This window comes from Phalacrocorax aristotelis, chromosome 2 (assembly GCF_949628215.1).
Source record: "Phalacrocorax aristotelis chromosome 2, bGulAri2.1, whole genome shotgun sequence".
In the NCBI taxonomy this organism is placed as follows: domain Eukaryota; kingdom Metazoa; phylum Chordata; class Aves; order Suliformes; family Phalacrocoracidae; genus Phalacrocorax; species Phalacrocorax aristotelis.
In genome coordinates, this window is record NC_134277.1 from 10141408 (window position 1) to 10158018 (window position 16611).

Genomic DNA, 16611 nt, shown 5'->3' on the forward strand with positions numbered 1-16611 from the left:
CTTCTTCACAACCTGTGCAATACTCAAATAGCATTTACTAGAAATACTTTTAATTGAAAACATGCATTTCTATAATTAAAATGAAACTAGCGTGGTGTTTTTTTAAATTCCATACCATACAAAGACTCCATACTGGCAGCATCATTGTCTATGAGTGCTGAAGCCACCCATACGATTCCAAGGATAAGCAGTGCAAGAAGAATAAGCATTACAAGGGTTTCCAAAATCCGTGCTCTGATGCCCTGTGGGCAGAAGAGGGGGGAGGGAGGAAAGAACACAGTAAGAACTTTGAATCAGGTATTTTCAAAGGTAAGAAAAATACAAATAAATAGCAGTTCCTTCTTCCTAAATATATACTCACATTTTATCATGTAGACAAAAGCGTAACATGTAATGCACATTTAAAAGGCAGTGCATAAAAAAGGAAGTACTTATGGCTTTATAGTGTCCAGATTGCATTTTTCCCCTTAAAACCATAGAAAAACGTTTAAATTGTGTATCCCTTACAGTTCTCATTAATCTCATCATTCCATAAAGTATTCTTTATACCATATGATTTTGTTCGAGCATTTTTAAAAGATGGATTACTTTTCTAATACTTTCAGCAAAGAAAGTGGATTAGCAAATTTTTATCTATGATTCCAATCAAGGGAATGGAAAGCCAATTATGGCAAATAGCCAAATGGCCCAGCAACCATTAAACCCTGCGCAGGTACAATGCACCAATTTAGTTAAAATACATTCTTCAACTGCAACTGCTTCTGCACCATTCCTCACAGTCTTCAGAGCCCTCAAGCGTACGGTTGGAGTACTGCTCACTCTCAGTCTGCCCACACGCTGCTACAGCCGCATCCATCGCCTCCCACCCTTGCGTGCTCCAGCTGAAGGGAACGCATACGTCTCGCTTACACCACACACACAAATCACAGGTCTAGCAGCTTATATCACAGCATTTGCTTGGGTCTAAAAATGTAACAACGCTCTAATAGTTGAGTGTTAGATTTCCAAATGTAAATATACCAAATAATACACAATCGTATTTGGTTTTTTTTAACCAGTGTTTTTAACACCAATTTTACTAATTTCAAGCAATAGAGCTATTGGGACACTTTCTTCAGACACCCTTGCCATTAAGGGACCATCAGATTGCAGTTCACGTAACAACTTTACTTCTATTTTTGTTCATTGGCCAGTATACATCTCCACAAGCAAACCCAATCTCTTGTTTCTCACACAGGTTCACCCCAACTTGGGCATATTCCACTGAAAAGTCTACTTTATAGTTAAAAGCAGAAAGTTTGTTTTACTTTATCATTTGTCTACTTTCATCGCCTCCTCCCTCACTGCTTAGCACAAGAGGGCAATCTTTACATGACATTTACCCTGAAGATTATGCTCCCTACATAACCACTGCATCCAACCATGAATGAGGAGCTCAGGCACCCCAACCATGAGCAGTGACCTCCTCTAGCGCACCAATTCGTCTCCGCCATCGGTCCTCTGCGGAACAGCTATGGCAGCAAGAACGAAAAACCAGACAAAGACTTTCGTGAAATTCCCCTTCAGGCTTAAGTGGGCAGATTAAGTCCAAGTCCATAAAGGATCTCAAAACACCCAATTTCAAATTACAGGTAGTATGGATAGGATATGGATTTACTCCTAGGATGTATTTTGTGTATAATAGAAGTGGCTTTGAGGTTGTTAAAAGTTATTAAAATGTTGGTTCTGTAGTGCTCAGAAACTAGCTTTCAGTCCTCCATGAGTTATTTTGAAGGTGAGCATCTAAGCCAAATAAATGTATTTGAAGATTAAATAACCATACGTTTAACAGTTAAGTTTTGAAATTGAGCAATAAGTTACCAGGAAACAGAATACAGTCTAAGAACTGAGCACTGATATAGAGCCTTCACTTTACAATAGAGGAAAGTCACAGGATTAGGAAAAAACCCAAAATATTCAAGGACACATGCACAGAGATCTGCTTCAAGCTTTCCAAAAACCTTGAAGACTCCATTCCTCTCCTAGGCAGAGGTAAATATAAAACTACCTTCTGGGCTTCTGAAAGCTTTAGCCACAGTAAGTGGATTCCTTACTTCCCTACTATGAAATACATGCACAAATCTCAGCCTCTATGACTCCAAGTTCTTCAGGAACAGATTCTTCTGGACAAACCTAGAAAATATTTCACTTTACATGGTGACCCAAACACCAAATCCTCCTCCCTTGGATGGAGCAGCACAATTGTCAAAACAGATAAACAAGAAATACACTGTGATGGAGACAGTCAACATGTATAACATTTTTTCATATTTACTGCAAGTGTTCTCTGAAGACAGGTAGAATTAGGACAATACAAATAACACCAAAAGAAAGATGACCACAGCAAATACTCAGAGGTAACCACTGCTTTTGGCCACAAGTACCATTGGCACAAACTCCAGAAAAAAACAGCTGCCTAATGAGCCTTTTTCATTTCCAGGCTATTTTGAATAATCTTTGATTATCAGAAAACACAATCCATCTCCTCCTGTTCTCACTAGTTACTCCTATCCCTGCACCTATGTGACACACCAACAACACTGCAGTCTCATGTATGTATTGAAAAGCAGGACTGACAGTTCACTCCAAGGGCAGAACAATTTTTATATTACACAGCACACACACACACGCAATAGGATTCACACACACTGATGGTCATTTAAAAATAGTAAAATAGTAATATTTTGAAGAACTCCAGTGAAGTGACTAGATAGAAACATTCTGTCATAGGCACTAATAAGTACCTGGTAACAGTCCAGGATTTAAAAAGAAAAAAATTGAGATTGTTAAAACATATATACTTAATCTCAATTAGGCATCCATCAGAATGTGCCCTATTAAAACATTAATGTTCCAGGCACATTAGTTCATACTTACATATATTAGTGTACCTGTCAAATAGCTGCTATTTGTAAGGAATGAAAGGTGCAGAATTTCCCCCGATGCACACACACACAGAAAATTTCTGGAGAACCACAAAATGGCTGAGGTTGGCAGCGACTTCTGGAGGTCACCCAGCCCAACCTGCCGCCTCAAGCAGGGCCACCTAGAGCTGGTTGCCCAGGACTCTGTCCAGGCGGCTGTCGAGTACCTCACCTCCAGGGATGGAGGTTCCACAGCCTGCCTGGGCAACCCATGCCTGCGCTCAGGCGCCCTCACAGCAAAAAAAACCACACACCAAACAAAAGTGACAAGTGAGCCTTAGACACCCTTACTACTACTTATTTTTGCTGAAGGTAATTTTGTTTGTTCAGGTGAAAAATTGAAAGCTTGAACATTATCATTAGTAACATCACTAATTTAAGAGCTGGACAAAAATCTATACTCCTGACTTTGAGAACAGAGAGGAAAAAACAGGTGAATACAAGCAACACTTCATTTTGTTTCAATGAAAGCAAAACTATGTAAATAAACCTTGAAATTCAACACTGAAATTTTTTTCTGAGCAAAAAACCTCTTCACTGACATTTTGGGTTTGACTTAACATTTCTTCTTTGAGTCATTTCACCTCTCTCCCACAGCCCCATTATATTACTTAGATTTCTCAGATGAACCAAATGTCATGGCATATCTTCACGGCACAGAAGATACTGCCACTTTTATTTCACATAATACTTGTTGCACTTTTTGAATCCATTTAGTCCTCACATTTTTGTGTGTGTGAAAAAGTGCATTAGAGTCTGCCATCTTCAAAAGCAGCAAACCTATCTAAAACTGGAGATACCAAATCAGCTTGTAAGAGTACATTTATTGTTCATGTTCAGTCTACACCATCATGTCTGTCTTGAGCACAGGACTAACAATGAGTACAATATGAGAAAACAGTCCAGTGTAGGTACACAGGACTACTTCAAATTAGCATTCTAAGCAAGGAAAAATAGTCATACAGCACTAAATCTTAGTGTCAAAAAAGTGACTGCATTGGAATCAACTGGAGAATTCTTTGACTCCTCACCATCAGTGTGCAGCTGGAAACAAAGGAAACCTTTACCACACAAATTAAGGAGGGGCCTGCCCGGCAAGTGCGTGTGCACACGCATATGTATGAACGCACACAGGGGCAGGTAAAGGAAGAAGTGGGGGAATGGTCATCTTTTGCATCGGAGCTTTCCAGCTTGATTGTTCAATCAGGAGAAACTGCCTCAGGAGCTCCTACGATCACTGCTTAACGTTCCTATGGAAACTAAACTGACTATAAGAAAGACGAATGGGAACACACTTGGCGTTTTTAGCTTTCCATGTTGTATTCAGAAAGGAAAATTAAGTTGTCCAAATCTTCATCTAGCCTTTTCCTAACAGTTCTGACAGGTAAGAGCAAAAAAAGTAAGCACTATACAACCAACCAGCTTGCACGAGGTTTTCCAGAAAGTTGTTCTAGATCAACTTTCAAACCTGCATTTGGTAACATAAATACTACTTCATTCTTAAGGTATCCATCACAAATAAAATGCATATACCACAATTAATTCACTCTCTTATGAATTATTTTAATTCCACTTGCAGTTTAACCTGTTTTAAGGGAGGAGGGATTTATCTCCAAACCAAGCATGGATTGCACAGTAAAGCACCAGAAGGATACCTCCAGAATATTGACACAATGAGGAAAAAAAAGACTGGTTTGCATCTATCCTATGTTTTAGTATTTAAAGAATTCAAGCATAAGATGCAGACTGAAACACATTATAAATGTCTGTACAGCTTATTAAAGGGGGGGATAAGGAGAACAATCTTGACATCTCTATCAATTAAAATATCAAACTCAGATTTCAGTACAGCATTAACTGCACAGCCTTAAGAAAATACTCCCATGCTCTACACTTATGAGATGGACACAACCACAGCCTTTAGAAATAATTTGAAATGTTCCCCTCCACCTCAGGCTAAATTATGTTGTTTTTAAATATGGTGATAAGACAATTCTAAACTCGAAGAGTGAGCTCAGGCAATACACTTGCTTTATTTTCAGGAAGACAAGCTGGCCCCTGCAGTACTTCTATTAGCATGTCCATTTTAAGGAGGTCAAATCCCTTACTTTCTCTTGGTCAATTAATGCTGGGATGCTGGTTAAGTTGGAAAGGTAACAAAAAATAAAATGCCACACACCAATATTTTCAAGTCTTTTTTACAGTGCTACAAATACCAGATATCAAAAAAGAAAATCATAAACTACATAAAATGTAATTAAGCTTGAAGTTGTAAAAGTAAATGGGGAATGAAAATACATGTTAAGGTGGTGGTTTTTCATACTTTCACTGCTATACATTAAGAATACTGCTGTGAATTCAGCTTACATTTGTGTGGACAAGGAGAAAGGAGTGGGAAAGATGTAAGGGAAGTAGGAGGACCTAGAAAAAAATATATATTCCATTAAAAAAACAACACTTATCTAGAATAAAGCTCGGAATTAGGAAAATTATTTGCCAGTCAGGAAGATTAGAAAAATCTGAATCTGTAACTAAGACATATAGCCTTCAAAGGAAACGGATGTAGCAATGCAGACCATGGTTACTTCTTCAGACACTCCCCAAAAATCTCAAAAGAAAACCAAGCATGACATGAACAGAGAAGGAGCTCAGAAAGCAATGCTTACTTTTGTAGGTATTGGTGTTGCTCCTGCTCCCCAGGGATATGCAGAGAAGAGGGAAGGCTATAAAACACTTAAGGACAGAGATGAAATAGAAGTAAAACAGAGCAAAAGGGAAAGGGACAGCAATGACATGAGCTAGAAGAAAGGTATAAGTGTTGTGAAGAACCACCACCTGATCTTTGGTCTTCAATTCATACATAAATTTCTCCACAGGTCCAAAAATGAGGGCAATGTTGTTCCTGGGACGGACTCAGGGCCATCCTTCAGGAAACGTGAACCACAATTTGAAGGAAGATGCACTTCTCCTGCTGGACAGCGATTTTAGTTTTAGTAGCCCAATTCTAAAGTCTTTTTCTGTGAAGGTATCTATAACAAAACATCAACTGTCATTGCTTTCAGCACTACTAGCACGTAAGATGATCTTTGATAACTGCTAAACAGGAAAACAAAACACATCCAACAGCTTGCAATCTCCTCAAGTGAGTTTCAGATTATCCGTAAGGGAGAATGGACTTCTGAAAGTGCACTACCTGCGTGGTTCCCTATTGTCGGGGAAGCAGAAACTTGGCATTATAGAGGCCAACTTGACACATAGAAGTGGTCTCTTGTGGAGGATGAATAAAAATGTGGTCAACAAAAACTTTTGGAAGCTAATTACTACAATCTGATAGAAATTACAATTAAACTGTTTATCAAGAAAATTGGGAAGAAAGACTGGCAGATTATACCCTCTAACTCCCCCTTTTTTTTTTAAGCTGCGAAGTTTCACAGTTTAGACTCAACAGCTCACCTACATTTTTACTCACAGTACGTTTTCAAGATCCACCTATTTCTTTAACATGAGCTATAACCAAATGAATTTTTTTTAAAGGAAAGATGTTTAACACATCGATTCCAGCAGCCTAGAACTTGGCAGAAGCCTAGTAATATCTGTCATCTCCTCTGTACACTAATGAGGGGGAACCCCACCCCACCCCCCAAAAAAAAATGAGCAAAAGGAGCATTTGAAGCTCTCAAGGCATGCCTACAAATAAAAGCTGCCCTACATATACATTATAAGGATCTTGTGGTTTGTCCAGCCTTGGAGATATCCGACTCTGACTCCTACTTTAAAATGTTATTGCTGAGACATTCAGAAGAAGTTTTTATATTGTTTAATCCTGAGCTACTTACACTGCCTGGAGCAGCAGGCGCAAGGGTTCATGTTTCCAGAAAAGCCTAATTTTAGCAAGAAAGGTTTTAATTATTCTAGAAGTGTTCTGACAATTGTTTTTAGTTGTTACTCTGGAGGGCATCATCCAAGTCTTACCATGTTTCCTTCCAATTATGATTAACACAGATAAGTTGTCCTGGATGATAAATCCAAATCCAAATAATATCCAAAACATATTAAAACACAGCACATGGCCAAAGCAAAGGTAATTCTTCAGCTGAAAAGCCCAGTGAAGTACAAACAGCCACAACAGTCCTGAAGGGATGACAGACATCATGCAAGGAAGTCAGAAAGTATAATTATAAGGACACCATTTCTCCTCCCCAGTACACTCGTGTTAAGCAGGATGACTATTACACCAACTGCAGCGCATTAAGACTTTTCCCACTATGTGTGTGTTCACACATAACACCTGGAGGCTGGTTTTTACTTTATAAGAAAACACTTTTGGTGATAGTTTCTTTCAGCTTTTCAACAAGGAAAAGGTATGTTTCTTCATAATGGAGACAGTAAGAAGTGTTGGGGTTTCTTCCCCTATTTGAAAATCTGTAACTATTTTGAGTGATACAAACATAACAACACAAAATGCTCTGCCCTTAAGCTAGCATAGGTAAGAAGTGAAGCCCTTGCTCTGCACACTGGATGTCCACAACATTTCAGGTGCCTTGCATAACTAGCAGTTAGCACAGGGATCTTTTCTGACTACATGACTCACAAGGACAGTGCACAGGCAAGAAACCCGCTGACTGCTCCTTTCTCCATTAACAGTCACATGCAAAATCTGGAAAGGCTTAAAAGAAAATCTGACAACTGCTGTTCTTGCAAAGCTAAGGTAAAGCACACACCATATATCCAGGAAATGCATTGGACACAGTTATCCTTCCAAGCAGTGACACAACCTTGTGCCAGAAACTCAGTTTGTTACCTTTTGGGAAAGAATGATTACACAAATGAAAGCAATCAAGCCATTCTTTGCTAATTTTTGCTCTGCCAGTTGTGTTTAGGAACACAAATATTATTTTCCAGCAATTTAAGCATAATTTTTAATGCTTTCTAATGCTATCAGGATTTCAACATACATGTACGGATAATATTTACCAAGAGTTCTTCTGTTTTAACAGTGATGAAGGAGTAGAAAAACTTGCAACATATTTTCTTCTTTGTTTGTAAGGGCCAAATCTCCCAGTAAAACCAAAGAACTACAGCCCCACCCCTACCTCAAGAAAAAGCATTTCTTTGCTGGAACGTTATCTGGCTATAGTGATTTTGATGAACGCATTATTAACTCCTCTAAGATGGACATTTTTGGAACTGCATCACCAGTGTACAGCATGCTATGGCTTTTGTTAATTCTGGTTAATTCTACTTTTTAATTTGGTTGCAAGTTGTGCAGAAAAAAAATAATCAAAAACACCTGTTATCAATGAAGTGAAAATTACAACATTACACACAAAACCAAGGAGTCCTAACAAAGTTTCTATAGTGCTGAATATCTGAACACAGTTCTGCTTGGACATCTTGACCTCTTGCAAGGTAGGTAAACATTACTTTTTACACCATGCCCTGACCCATGGGGGAAGCCTGGGAAACACTTCTGCAATCACAGCACATTTAAAGTACACATGAAGCCCATTGTTTTCATGCGACAAAAAGGAGACTTAGTAACCTTAATATTTGTTCAGTGAGAGGCTGACTGCAACAAACACGCATGCTAACATCTGCAGAAAATAAATGGAGGCACTAAAAAAAGACGAAGAATTACAGCAGGTATGAGGTTGGGGATGCTACAGATTAACAACAGTTACATTTTTAGCATGTGACACCCCCTCTTTCTCAATTTGTGTCCATTTGTGAAGAGATCAGCTTCAAGCATTCTAGAAACCATATACTGAGCGATCTTTGTTCTGACCTATTCAAGGCAGTGCAGAAACAATTTTTTAATAAGCAAAGGAGACCCGTTTTTCATCAGGTAACATGGAAACACATACTACAATTAGCACACTGATATTTAGTCAAGGGGTCATTACCTTCGGAGACTACCACAAATTACTGGGTCAAAAATGGAAGCTGTAGTTTTAGGAAAACTCAGTTCATTTTAAAAACATAGAAGCCAGTGAGTGACTCAGAACCATCGCAGAGGGAGCTAAAAAACTTTAATCGAGAAGTAACATATTCATGCATCAGATTCAAGCAATCAGGGAAAAAAGTCTCCTTGCCTATGCAAGAAACAAAGGCTTCAGACTGTAACTAGTGCTGACTGTGTCTTCTCCCACACCACCTCTTATCTCACAGGATCTTTCCAGCCTGTGGGGTTATGACTAAAATGAACACTTTTCATCACAACACGACGAGTGTATTTTAAAGTTTAATTATTTTCCACACAATACAAGTCTTAAAAATTCAAAGTCACAAAACATTCCCAACTTTCAGCTGATTTTTGTGTAAGTATCTTTTTCCAAATGATTTCACGGTAGTTACCATTCTGTCAGTGGAGCAAGAGGAGGCAGATGAAATCCTTTAACTGTGTAGAATTTAATAGTTACATAGTATAAGTAACAAAAATCCAAACATTTCAAAACAAAAACGAAGATCTGGAGAGAGAAAAAACCAAAATTAAAGGAACTTGATGGAAAAAACCATGATGAATTCTTTGGGTACTGGCTAAAGACATGTACCAATAAGCATTAGAGCTATGCCTGCCAAGATGGAAAGGAAGGACCAAAATCACTCAACTAGAGGTCAAAAAAAGATGTTTTTATTTAGTAGACTGGTGAAGAGGACATTTATCCAGGATGCAGTACACCCACTGGAGTGACTCCTCTGCCAAAGAAAACTTAGGCCCTCTTCTCCAGTGTCCCAGCAGAGCATCCAAACCACAGCGTTAAAGTATATTTTTGGGGTCCCTATCAAACTTTCCTGTTGACATCACTGCATGCAAGTAACTCTCTGAAATAACCGAAGAACCAAGATGAACTCCTTGCAGACTTGCATCCTCACGACTGGGATAACAGTATGTTCTTTCTCACTTTTTTCCTGGGATCTATTTAATTATCCAATACAAGATGGACTCCAGTGAGAATGATAATGTGAGATTCATTTACTGCCTAGCAGCTAAGGCATTGTTTCAAAGACATGGATTCAAACTACTTAAGGAAAGAGGATACACCTGGCACTTTCACATCTAGGTATCTTTCTTGCATATTTAACACAGAAATGTTACATTAGGAAGACATTCCCTCCAAATTTTCTAACAGAAGATGTAAGTATTTCTTAAAATGAGGAAAAGGTAGACAGAGAAAATGCAAACACTAGCTGGAATAAAATAATTACAGCCTACAGCTGTCAGATGTATGCTACTACCCTGCTGTCGCCTGCCCTCCCCTCCTTTGCAGAAGGAAACTATTGGAAAAAAAAAAAAAGACAGATGCAGATCTCTTGTCACTATAGCAAAAGCATACAACCCAAACCTTTTGGGGAGAAGTGAGAAATGAAAGGATTCACATAGCAAAATGATGACTGTCCCAATGCTACTCCTTTCCCTCAAGTTTCTGCTGTTGTTCCATCCACCAGCCCAGCCCTCACTAATTAGCTCTTAGATGCTCCACTCCCTCCACCTACCAAGTTTCCCAGGCTTTCCAAAGCCACCTGCAACAACAACATGGGAGCTGTGGGATTTCCAACACTATGAGTCTCCCTCCAATCATTTACTTTTGGATCAGAAAGAATCTTTCCTGCTAGACTGGACTGATAGGAAGATAAATAGATATTTTCCAACTTCTTTGTAGCTTGGCAGAGGATTAAGATAAGTAATGCATAAATATAAAGATGTGGAATTTGTGATTGTGTTTCTGGCAGAAAGAAACCATGAAGACAGTTTCCAAAAGCAAGTGACACGTAGAAACACATGGGTCACTATTAAAGTTTTAAAATAAAGAGAAACCTGAATTTTGTTTTTTATGTCAATGCCTGTTACTAAACCCCTATAAGGGTGAATAAGATCAGGAAGAAAGCACACTTCTAGGAATTGGCCAAAGCACCAAACTGCTGGAAGTTGCTTTTAATATGCTGGGAAATCCTGCAAAAAGCTACACCAAAAAAGAAAAAAGAGAAAAAAAAGAAAAAGGAAAAAAAAATAAGAAAAAAGAACAAATGGCCAGAGATGGGAGATACACGCATTGGTCTTCCTTCCTCCCCTCCTTTAAAATGAAGCAGTTGGCCACCTTACAAATCCTCATTACAGATGCATTAATTCCTTCCTTGCATTGCTAATTCAGAATAAGTAATTCTTAATATAGTATTCCACGTTAAGGATTGCTCTAAGTATTATAGACTAAAGGTCTAAATATCATATTTCTGGTTATCAGTATTATTAAAACACTTTTTAGAGGGGGAATCAGGAGCGGTGTTTACCTAGTAAAGCCCAATTTAACAAAATGAAGCCTATTAGAAAATTGTTTCACGCCTTTCTATGATTAATAAATTTATATTAAAACTTGCCACTATCAATATAAAATTATATGGCAATTTTTCTGTTAATTAAAACGACATTCCTATTAAATCTGTAAAGTTGTTTTTGGTTTTTTTTTAATATAAAGTAATAAAAGTGCATAAAGAGACTTAAAATAGATACAACGTTTTTGCTTGTCCTGAAAGGTCACTATTTGATGTCAATGATGACTCAAATGAAAAAAGACTAATGCTAAAATATTCAAATATTCAAATCTTAAAACATTCCTCATGCATAAAACACCCATTTTTATAAAACAAATTACGATGCTCATATAAAAACAGCAGTACATCATTTTAATATTTCTTACCATTTAATAAAAGAAACCCAAATACTGAGAGGGAAAGGCATTTGCATTGCCTTCCTGAAGCCTCTCAGACATGCCAAATTCTTAGAGGCACCTGCCTTTTTCCATTCACTTAGAAAGGGGCTTGTAGATCCCCTGAACCACAGCCATTTTAGGGATGCTGCATGTGTGAATACTTACTTCCATCCTAAAGGATGGCAAAATTTTCTAGTTGAAATGAAATAGTTACATGAATTTTATTATAAATTGACAATAATAAAAATTAAGAAATGCAGCTCAGGGGTTTTAGATATACAGCTATCATCTACCACAAACAGAAGGGTCTACAGAGGGCATTAAGAATGCTCCAAAATTTGAGAACTAGTAATTTCTGCCTACCAAAAAGAAGTATTTTAGAAAAAAAAAGTATTTTAGAACACAGTGCTTCAGTTTACATCAACACTAAACAAAGATTCAACCTTACTACTGGTAGCTGTATCATCTGTACACTCTGCAAGTAGTAGAAGTATTTAGCATGTCTGTTTTTACTCATGCAGAACTAAGTTATCCTATAAACAAATAAAAACTGTGACATAAAAAACCCACTCCATTTATTCACTGAGAGCAGCAGAGAAGAATATTCACATCTTATTCCATTTGCAGGCTTCCAGCTACATGTTAAAGCTTTTAGCAAAGAACTATGGAAATTCCACAAAACATAACCATGCTAATACAGCAGGAACGTACAACTTCAGAACGACGTAGGAGTGGGGAAAGCACAAAAGTTCAGCAATGCATTTCATTCCTGGCTCAGATGAGGTGGAATAACTAATGCTCTAGTGCTAGCTTCTAAAACTAATTAGTTTTACAGATGACTCTACCTACTCCTAATGCATCAGTCATCTAATACAGTTTCTCACAGTATGCAAGAGAAGTAATGGTCAAAAACCACATTTTGAAATAACACTAAGCATGTTTGGGATTTTCTTTGCACAGTATTTTTACCCCAGTATTACCAACAATTTTTGTCTCATCTTGTTACTCTACTAATTCCCATAGGTCAAATACATGATAATGTTGAAGAACACTGACACATTTTGCTTTTCTATCTACATTAAAGAGTTGCTCAAAAAAAAGTAATTATAATCCCAACCCCATAAACTACTGCAGAAAGCCTGAATCATTGCTGAGCTAATGGAGTCGCAGCGAGGCAGGTAGCGTAGAAAAGCTATGCCGAATAAACTATACCATTAGCTTATCTCCTGTTAGCCTATAATTTTTTTGTAACTTTTACTAAGGCCTCTTTAACAGAAGTACATTCTAATTTATGGAAGCAACCAACTGACATTTAACTACTTCAATGAAACGGAGCACAGATCACATCTCATCACATCTTGATCCAATGTGTGCAACAACCGACATGCACTTATTTCCCCCTCAGCTGTCCCCAGATACAGAACTGCTACATGTGTTCAACAAACCATAGATCTCCTTATGGTAAAACAGAAAGGACAGATTTTGTATGTAATGTCCCCAACTGACTTAAGCAAGAGGTCTTATAAAACCTTATAAGATGTTTTTGATTTTGAACACAAATTCACATTAAGCCATTATTCCTCAGTCACAAGTTTCTCTCTCCTAGCCACTGACTCTTGAATATCTTTCTGTCTTGGTCTCACTGAAACGTGACGCGGCCCTAAGCTGAAGAATACATGGGTGTTATTCACCTGTCCTGCACAGGCTTTGTTCCTAAATGTCTAAATACAGACACCAGAAAGAAAAAAGTTATGCATGCTGAAGTCTAGGCTTCATAATACAGGCATTAATACAACCAACATTCCCAGCCTCTTTTTTACCTACTTGTAGTAATTTCCATGTTCTTACTGTCAATTAACTTGTTTTACAGTCATTGTGAAAGGACAGGAAAACAGACATCCCTGCAATACTTTTACAGTCAAAAGTATTTTCATCTCATACTAGTTTCCAGCACAGTTACATATTCCAATCACAGGTCCTCAACAGCAGGCCATATAGCTCACATAACTCTTTTCAGACTAGTTTGTTGAAATAGAGCTGTAAGGGTAAGAATTTTTTTTCCCCTCTGCAGAACTGCAAATAAAGGGCCTGGTAGTATAAAGCTATAATTTTAACATGTTTTCAGAGTTTAGGATAGGCACTTGTCAATGTGACATGCTAACAAGTATGCTAAACCTTCTCATCTTCCATTTCCTGCCATTTTATAAGCTCTTCTCAAATTTAGTATTAGATGTGCCTCTCCCCTACACCACAAATTATGAACACTCTCTGCATTTAGCTTTGTACATGCCACTTCTGAGACTTCAGCGGAAGCAGGAAGCATACAAAGGGTCAAGATACGTACCATTCTTAATGCAAGACTTACCATTAAAGGTAGTCCTTTAACTACCCACCTTGCAGATTATGTTATGGGTTTGTATGCTTTTATTTTAACAGAGAGGAGGAACAACCCTGATCAAGCTACTTGCCAAATCAGAATCCCAGAATAACCAAGATCTGCTTCTAAACACAGTAATGAATTTTAAGTGGTGTCATTTTAAGCGACTCCAGTTTAAAGAAGTTCAGATATGAAGTCGGATTAAGATGTTAGCTTATGTCCAAAATACAAAACCAAACAGCTGCCTCTGATGTGACTGATTAAACAACTTTTGTCTCTGGTATTACTAATGGAATGAGTAAATGAGTTGTAATATAATGCACAGTAATTCAGTTGCATACTAGTAAACATTTCATGGAGATCAGAGCACTAAAGTCTCAGTTCATGCTGAATGATTTTATAGACAAAACATGAGCTTAAATGCCAAATAAACATGCCCTGTTTACAGGCTACATCAGGACTATTTGGTGAGCCCTTACACATAGTGGCCCGTGGGTACTGCAGTCGGAAGTACATGCAGGCACAAAACAAAGTCAAGTGCTGTTTCCAAACAAGGCTGAAGACTCTTGCACTCTCCAAATCACTTCTACAGAAAAATCAAGGCAAATTTAGGAAATTGACTGGCTTTAATTAGAGATAATCTTAGATTAGAAAGAATTTCCAAGCCACTTTCCCCAGTATTTTGTGTTATAGGAACAATTGCTTTCCATGGAATACTGCTTGAGATTAGGAAGATTTTCTAAAAGTAAATACTTCAAAATTAACTTTCAACATACTCCCTACATTGGCTTCATCACATATTGGAAATGCATTTTACAGTGCTCTATGCCTATAATTGCACCAGAGTTCTGTTAGTACACAGCAAGACTGGGGAGTACAGCTTTTCTACATGCAAAAATACAGAAGTTAGAAATTCCATATCCACCAAGAGAGGAAGAAGCTGCAGCTTTAATTTTCATGTATGTTTAGTACTATGTTTAGTTACCTAGAGTTTGAAAATACAACGGACTGCAACACAGCACATTAGAAACTTGAGCTTAGTTCAGTCTTACTATGTAGTAACGTGACTAGGAAAAGTCATTGCTATTGACAAATATAGAGTATATCACATCAACTCAAATATTGAGGTGATGGAAGATGTACGCACTGTGGCTGCTCAGCAAGTTAACAGCAACTTACCTTTACAGCAAAAGAAGGCAGTTGCAAAAAATGCTAGTAACTATTTTTGTAAAAGCTTCAACTTTTTACTCCCTCCCCAAGTAAGTAATTTCATTTACAAAGCACAATTTTAAAAGCCATGCTCCAATGAGAGAGGGGAAGGGAAGAAATCTGCCTTTAACAGCAGAAACCACTACTTGGAAGGGAAGCTACACACCACTTTTCACTTGCGTGGGCTAAGCTGCAACTGCTAACACAGGCAGGACTTTGCAGTCATGACAGCCGAATCTTTATACAGTAGCACGCACTACGCAATAAGCTGTTCGGAACGCTGGCCCATCTCACCTGCCTTAAGCATATGAATAAACTGCTACATTTTTAAGTAGTGTTTTTATTAAAATAAACTGAATGAGAATTCAGGAAGAGGTATCAAGGAAAGGCAAGCAGATGGAGAGACTAGCTGACACATAACAATAGCTGGTGAAATATTACTCTTATTTTCTGTAATAAACACCAAGATCAAAACATTATGCAAGTTAAATTCCCTTGAAAGGTTCTCAGCAGGAGTTTTCCTTTTTGTTTGTGCAGTACGCGATTTCCTCTCACCCACAAAAAACATACCAAGAATGTGCATGTGCCACTAACACTAAGCAGCACTTCCTTAATCACTCATTTCCAACAATTTATGGATGATCAGTGGCAAAAACGAGCAAAAATAATGAAAGCATGCAATGAAAGCTCACTGAGACAAACCGGCTTGGACTTCCTACTCATTTCTGTGTCTCCTTAAGATGGGGGTCTGATACAAATTAGCCACTGGGAAAAAAAGTCATCTGGTCATAAAATACAGTACAGGGTCACTTTTATGTAAGTTTGCCAAAAGGGACATAAACCAGGACAATTTCAAACTGTGACACAGGATAGAAGTATATTAAAAAAATCTTTGTTCCTCCTCCATTGTGCTGTCATGTTGCTCGGCTTTATAGACATTCTGAGCACCAGCTCTGGCCTCTTCGCTTCCACCTGGTCTACCTAATTAATTAAGCAAGGAAGTTACCTCAAATTTTTGTACTATTTGTTTTTATTATCATGCACTTCTTTTGATGTTCCAGGAATTAACCTCTTAATCCACAGACTCTGTGTGTTGTGTTCTGAACATTTTGGGATGTCTGGATAATTTGGATAATTGGTCAGGATGTTGCTGTCGCTCATGTTAAACTTCATGCCATGACTTTAAGTTCAAAGATCAGTATTAAGGTAAAATACTTCATAAAGCCTTTTTAAAACTCTACGCTTGCGATTATGCAATACCCAGTTATTCCAGTTTCTCACAGTGGTAAATTGCACTATTTGTATTTTCTTACAAGGAAATTACTCCTAAACATCTTTATCTTTGTCAACTTCAAAC

The 16611-nt window shown here is 37.8% G+C and overlaps 1 protein-coding gene across 4 annotated transcripts in view; it reads right to left on the minus strand.

Annotated features, from left to right (window-relative positions):
* The window catches only part of LMBR1 (limb development membrane protein 1), a 72382-nt gene that overhangs the window by 23926 nt on the left and 31845 nt on the right, over positions 1–16611 (minus strand). For all 4 annotated transcript variants that reach the window (XM_075082368.1, XM_075082369.1, XM_075082372.1 and 1 more), the window contains one exon: positions 116–242. In XM_075082368.1, the coding sequence (XP_074938469.1) occupies positions 116–242 (127 nt within the window). The remainder of the gene's footprint in view (positions 1–115; positions 243–16611) is intronic.